Source organism: Microtus ochrogaster, chromosome 16, assembly GCF_000317375.1.
Source record: "Microtus ochrogaster isolate Prairie Vole_2 chromosome 16, MicOch1.0, whole genome shotgun sequence".
Lineage (NCBI taxonomy): Eukaryota > Metazoa > Chordata > Mammalia > Rodentia > Cricetidae > Microtus > Microtus ochrogaster.
In genome coordinates, this window is record NC_022018.1 from 22,000,436 (window position 1) to 22,007,825 (window position 7,390).

Genomic DNA, 7,390 nt, shown 5'->3' on the forward strand with positions numbered 1-7,390 from the left:
TCCTCCTCCTCCTCCTCTTCCTCTTCTTCTTTTGTCCACTTCTCCCTCTGCATCCTCCTGTCTGCTTATTCCCTAAGATCCACACAGCCCATGCCTTCCTAGTCTATCTGGGTTTTACTCCAACACCCTGCAGTTCAGTCATTTGTCATCTGAAATTGCTCTACCCTCAATGCACTGGTCCTTAGACTGAATAGGACCATCATCTGATTAAAGAATTTAATAAACTCTGAACTGAAGTGTAAAGGCATGTTTAATGTAAACTTAAATACTGTCAGCAGGCTTCATCTTGAGAGAAATCCCTTCACTCCCTCTGATAGGAATTCAGTTCTCATTTGGCTGAATATGCATGAATGTCACAGCCTTAAGAGTCCTTACCCCAGCCATGGGATGTGCTGAAATGAGGTCACACTTCATGACCCTCAGGGAAGCACCATGGGAAGTGCTTAGAAGAGCCGTGTGACCACCGCCTGTTGCTCCGTTGAGCAGAACAGCGTCTCTGTTAAAAGTCTAGCTCAACAGTGGTGAGGATTAAAAAGTAACATGAAGAAATTGCAGAATGAAAAATTGGAAACTGGGTAAGGGAAAAGAAAGTAGATGGTCAGAGGAGTCTGAGAATCAGTCTGTGGTACCCAGGTCTGTGGTACCTATGTCTGTGGTAACCAGGTCTGCGGTACCCAGGTCTTCGGAACCCAGGTCTGCAGTACCCATGTCTGCGGTACCCACGTCTTCGGTACCCAAGTCTGCCGTACCCACGTCTGTGGTACCCATGCTTCAGGTGTCTGTGGAGACTTGGTTCCAGAAAGTTTGGAGAGAAGAGTGGGATGGAAGGACCTGAAGTCCTTCTGCATAGGTTTTCCTTTTATAGCTGGAGAGATCTGGTCTGGCCCAGCTCTAAGGCTGTATATTGACCCATCCTCATTTTCATATGCCTATGGGTCATTCTTTTTTGCCACAATGAGTTTGGGTTTATTTCCATGAAAAGTTTCTGTAGGTATTCCATGTGCCATTATTAGAAAAACCAAAAACATGAAAACCCAAAATGTATAGTACTTGTTTGTTAGTACTTGTTAAGCTCACACACACACACACACACTTTTTTCTCTTGGGTGTGTATTTTAAAGATTTTTGCTTTGAGTTTTAAATCAATGCTGAGAGTTGGTGAAACAGTACCCAGGTGAAGTTCTCCCACCCAAACACGAGGATCTGAGTTTGATCCCCCAGAACCCACGTGAAGCTAGGCACAGGTGCACATGCTCGTAAGCCCATCACTGGGGCTGGAGGGGCTGAAGGAGATTCTTGGGGTTCACTGTCTGGCCAGCATAGCCTATGTGGTGAGCTCCAGGCCAGTGAGAGACCATGTTTGTTTTTAAATGTGGACAGTTCCTAAGAAAATACACTCTTTTGTCCTTTGACCTCCATATGCATGTATATACATGTGTACATGTATGTACACTGTGAATATATGTAGTAATACATACGCTACAGTCAATGCCAAAAAAGGCATTGTGATTTATTAATTCAATATGCCCTGTATCTTATTATTATCATAATAACTTAATAGTTAGAACTGCTTTGTCCTTGGAGGTAGGACTGTCGTTACACTGCAAAAGCTCCTATATGTGTTATAAGACTATGTTTCAGATTGATTTATGTGTATGCATGCGCACCTCCATGAATTTGTATACACCGCGTATATCCAGGTGCCCACAGAGACCAGAGGGCACTGGGCTTTCTGGAAATGGAGTAAGAGACAGTTGTGAACCATCTGATATGGGTGCTGGGAACTGAACCCAGGACATCCAGCAAGAAGAGTAAACACTCTTCGCTAGTGAGCTCTCTCTCCAATCCCAATTCTATATCTGTAATATAATGAAGATGACTCCACTATATAGCAAAACGGGAATCTTAGAATCTTAGAGTTGTGTTTGTCGATATCGCATTTGGCTTTTGATGTGCATTGTGCAAGTGCTTAGTGATAGCTGGAATGTATTCTCATATGCTTGTTGGCCTTGAATATATGTTCAGAAAAATGCCTGGACACATGGGTATAAAAATGGCACACCCTCAAAGACGGTAGCAACGGAAAGACTGACGGCCCCTTTGTCTCTTTTTCATTCAGCATGGGAACTGCAATCCTCTGAAACTACGCTGCTCAAAGCAGTGGTTCTTCTCCTCTCCCCTGCGCCTCACACATGGTGTTTCTCTTGCAGATTCTACATAGAAAGCATCTCCTACCTGAAGGACAATGCCACCATCGAGCTCTTCTTCCTGAACGCCAAGTCCTGCATCTACAAGGTAGGAATGTGCTCTTCCTGTCCAGTTTCTTGATGGAATCAAAAATATCAAAATGTTGCCCATGAGGCAGTTCTATTGATTGGGGAAAGTCATTTGTAAGTTCATTGCTATAAATAACTGAGAAATTGCATGTAAGGAAAGCCACCAGCTAAACAGTGTGACTTCCTCCATCCGGTCACTGTTTTGACTTTACAGAAGTGTTCCTCCTGGTAGACAGGTCAAAGCAGCAGAAAAGCAAGCAGCTAGTCACATCATAGCTGCAGTCTAGAGCAGAGAGGACCGAATGTGCGCATGCTTGTTTGTGCTTGGCTCTGTGTCTGCACTCGAATACAGTTCAGTCCTCCCTGCCTAAGGAATGACACCACCAGCAGTGGACTGAGCCTTCCCATGTCAATCCTCCCTGCCTAAGGAATGACACCACCAGCAGTGGACTGAGCCTTCCCATGTCAATCCTCCCTGCCTAAGGAATGACACCACCAGCAGTGGACTGAGCCTTCCCATGTCAGTCAACTTAACTAAGACAACCTGACCTAGACAGTCTGTCCCTCACTGAGACCCTTCCCAGGTGACTCTGGGTATGTCAAGTTGTCAATGCTAACCACCATACAGTCATCCTCACATGAAGCTCACATGAAGCACAGGCTTGGAGTTTGGTGGGAATTGCCTGGATCCGCCCCACCCATCTCTCTTCTGTGAGGAAGAGGAGTCACGGAGAGATTGACATATCTACTGAACAGCAGAGTCACTCTTTGGGTTCAGGGGAACCTAATACCAGTCACAGAGTTCGGCTGTGGCCATGCTATGTTCATGAAGGGCACACTCTTTGTATGGTGTATCCAGAGAACTTCAAATGTGAGTCCCCTGGTTAAGGAGCCCCTGGATGCTTTCGGAAAATTCCAAGGAGAACTCGTGGCATGTGGCTTTCTGGTTTAGATCTCTGCTTTGGAGCATGGTAGTAACTTACCACACTTGAAAGCAGCAGGGCAGAAATCGAGTAGTCACTGCGGTTTTCCCTCAGGGGAGCTCTTTACCTGAACTGCCAGAGAAAATGCCACCATTCATAAGGGTGCAGGGCCTGGCGGAAACCAGGTTCAGCTCGCAGAGAGACCTCACTTGGCGGTAGCTGATGAACTAGGACATATACCTGGCTGAAACCCAGAGCCTGCAGATGAGAAAACTTTGTTTTTGTTGACTGCTGGGGAAAACAAGAAAGCTTTCAAATTCCTTCCTCCCTCTAATCCCTAATTTTTTCTCATTATGAAGTGGAAAGAATAATACTATCCAGATACCTTACAAAAAATAGGGGCGCCTGAGGGGTTTCTTAAATGAATGGGCAAGCGCTATTTTTAGAAAGTTGAGAAATAATAATTTAAAAAAAACAATCTGAGCACTGCTCACAAGGGGGCAGACTTGAGCTAAAATAAACGGCTATCACTGAGCTTTTTGAAAGGACACTCAGACCAATTAAATTAGTGCTTGGTGCACACGTGCGTAAAGGGGAAGGCAGCTGTTTCCTGGAGTTGGTTCCACTTGGTCCCGTGTACGCACTGAGCCTGCGGAAATCAAGGAGATTAAGTCCTCAGAAGTAAATATTACAAATTTCCTAAGAGGAGGTGCAGGTGGCTGTGCCTCTAGAACTGGCCACATTAAAGTCCAGGTGACCCCAGCATCAGCTTGCTTGCCAAACAGAAAGTGGGAAACATTTCAGAGCCCACGCTCTCTCTTCTTAAAAGCCTTTCTGGAACATGGTCACAAAAGTGACCACAAAGGATCAAGGATGAGTCCTCTAAAGCTCAGGTAGACAGAATCTATCTCTACCCTGCTTAACTCGGTCATCTAAATATTTTCTTTTGCAAACACTGACAGGGCTTTACTATCAGGTTTGTTTGGATTCATTTTGAGCCTTGTAAACTTCTGAGGACGGTGAAACTTTGCCAAGGAGGAAGCTGTTGTTCAGAAGAACCGGAAGTGACCAGGCAGCAGTGTGCCCTGTTAGCCACATTCAACAGCATGTAACAATAACAGAGGTCCAAATGGTTGTAGATATTTAGGTTTTGCTGCAACAGACTTGGGTTCCTACCAGAAAAATCTGAGTGTCTTCCACAAAATGTCTCCAAGCTTCGTTTTCCTTTTTGACTAAACAAAGATATTGCAAGAGCCGACCCACACTTTCTGAGAACTACTCCCCAGACGAGGCATGGAAAGGACTTAGCACTGTGCCATACACTAGCTCAAGCCACTTGGATTCTGATACATTTTTCTTGGCTACAATTTTCTGGGCCACCTGCAATGGCCCCAGGTGTATACTGAGACAGAAGGCAGGCTGACTTAGTAACTTGTCATATTGTTGCTGCCCCAAACATTGATCCACCCAGCAGTTTGATATCAGACCCCTTGCTATTTCTTGGAGGTGACTCTTCCAGGGTTTTCTTTCCCCTTGCTTGCTTGCATTTTGTGGACTCCAGGTTGAGCACAGGACTTCACGTATCTTAGGCACGCACTCTACCACTGGGCTGTATCCAGGCTCTTTCTACTTTTGACACAATGTCTCACTCCCTCATCCGGGCTAGCTCTAAATGCACTGTGTAGTTCAAGCTATCCTTGAACTTCAATTCTCCTGTCTTGGCCCCCTGAATAGCTGGAATTACAGGCCTGCACCACCACACTCAACTCCTACCGTGTTTTAGAGCCAAGCTGTCCAGGTGAAAGGAGCTACTTACCCCTGCTTTTTTACAGACCTATTTCCATTCACATTTCCAAATATTAAGATCTGTTTTTGACAGGGAGCAGGAGATGGCTCAGCAATTAAAAGTTTTGATTCCCAGCACCCACATAGTGACTCACAACTGTCTTTAACTCCAGTTCCAGAAGATCTCATGTCCTTTTCTGACCACCCTGGACACCACGTCAGTGTTAGGTTGGGAGCTTAGGCCCTAGTCCCTGGCATCTATCCCAGCCACCAGGCCTGGTCTGGACTTCAAATCCCAACAGGCCAGGTCCTGACCCCTCCCTGGGGGTGGGGTCAGGACCACTCCCCAGAGTACTTAAGTGATCCCCCAAAAGAAGAACAGGTGGTCCCCCCTTCTTTCTCCCGGGAGTCGCGGTCCTTCCCTGTTTTCCCCTCGGGGCCACCCGAGAGCGCAAATCTCCCATTAAACCTGGATATTTCTTGATTTGGCTTGACTGGGAATTTTTGCATCTTCAGAGAGCTCGCTTAGGAAATATTCCTAACATTTGGAGGTTTTTGCCGAGCTAGGGCACACCCTTTCAGTCCTTTCCACGTGGCAGGCCTTGTGCTGAAAGGCCCCTAGTCTGCAGTTCGAGCTCTCTGACGGTGAGCTCCCTGGGGGTGGGGTCAGGACCTGGCCTTCTGGGATTTGAAGTCCAGACCAGGCCTGGTGGCTGGGATAGATGCGAGGGACTGGGGCCTAGGCTCCCAGCCTAACAGTATGCACATGGTACACATACATACATGCAGGCAAAACATTCATGCATACAAAAAAAACAACAGTATTTTAAAGTATATTAAAAAAAAAATCAGGCCTTGATTTTATGGGAGTGTAACTCAGTCAGGAGTGTCTGAAAGACCCTGTGCTCAATCCCCAACCCAGCATAAAGAGTGGGGGGGGGGGTGTATTATTACTATCTTAGTAACAGGAGACAACTTATAAGGGAAATGGGGGTGAGGGCAGTGAGATGGCTTAGTCGAGGTGGTTTTTGCCAAGACTGGTGGCCTGAGTTTGACCCTCAGGACACGGACTGGAAGCAAAAAGCCCATGAGTTGTCCTCCGACCTCCACATCTGTTCATGCGTGTACACATACCGTAATCAAACAGCTGAAGTTAAACGGTTCTCAGAGGCCTATCATGCAAACGCGCCCATCTCTTCCGCTACGCAAGCCCTACCCTTCGGGGTCACTTTGTTCTTCTTCCTACTATTTGCCTTTTAATTCTAAGTAAATGGCCCAGTTCTTTCTTGGTTTGACACCTCTCAGTTTATTAAACTCTCCATAAGATAGACGGAATTGGGGTGTCCTCTGTAGCACCCACACACTCCCTTCCCTAGTTTTCTCAGGGTAATATCCTACTTCTGGGTGGAAGCCATAATAGTCATCGGCATGACAGGACTAATCCGGGCATTGTCCCATGGCTCTGATTCCTTTTTTTAAACAATGGGTTGTTTTACCTAAAGGGATTTGTAACCTTGTTTTCCTTTGTTTAGTTTCTATGTATCCTTGTTTGTTTGCTCAGAGCTCCCACTGATTCCCAGATATATTCTAGTATTGGGTTCCAATGTGATAGCAATTAGTCAGCTCTCTGTGGTTTGAGTTGGTGGCTGCTGCTGCTGCTGCTATTAGTTTTCCTGAGACTCCCCCCCCCCCTTTGGAACCCTCTGTCCCCCTGGTCCATGAACTTGGCCAGCTTTGCCGCTCTCTTCCTGGGAGGCTGCTCTCCTATCTGGGTCTTTCCCCACCTCTGCTCTGTATTGGATCATCTGTCTTCTGGGTCCTGCTTTGTTTGTTTGGTTGGTTTGTTTTACACCATTTGGGGGGATTTTTTTTCTTGCGGGGGTGCTGTTTTCCTGGACAACATCCCCCAAGTAAATCTTGAGAAAGGACACCCTAAAGTAAAATGTTTGGAACCTTGTGTGTCTGAAATGTCATTATCCCCCTGTCGTATCTTCTCAGAAGCTGGATTAGATATAGGCATGCAGAATGACAGCTTCTTTATCAGGTGCTGTTCTAGAAATGCCCACCGTTCTGTCCGTTGTTTGTGCCACCCCTGTGCCATCTCCCAGCAGCTGGATCTTTGGGGCTTTCCTCTGTGTTCCTCTTGAGCTAACATTTCAGGGGTGCTGATCTTTGTAGATACACTCTGCTGAGGACCTTCTGGGTGGATGCTTTTATTCTGGAGACTCATAAATAAATTCTTTCTGAATTATTTCTATGTTATCTTCTCCTCTTTTATCTCCATCCTCTCTTCTTGGAAGTACTGGAAATTGGAAGCTAGGGCAGGCTTTTCCACTTCTGGCTTCTTCTTCTACTTTCTGGGAAGTTTTTGTCAGCACTGCCTTTCATCGCTTCTTTTGATTTTTA

The 7,390-nt window shown here is 46.1% G+C and overlaps 1 protein-coding gene across 6 annotated transcripts in view; it reads left to right on the forward strand.

The window, feature by feature from the left end:
* Frmd4a (FERM domain containing 4A) overlaps positions 1–7,390 on the forward strand; it is a 592,091-nt gene that overhangs the window by 460,668 nt on the left and 124,033 nt on the right. For all 6 annotated transcript variants that reach the window (XM_026782982.1, XM_026782981.1, XM_026782984.1 and 3 more), the window contains one exon: positions 2,211–2,295. In XM_026782982.1, coding sequence (XP_026638783.1) covers positions 2,211–2,295 — 85 coding nt within the window. The remainder of the gene's footprint in view (positions 1–2,210; positions 2,296–7,390) is intronic.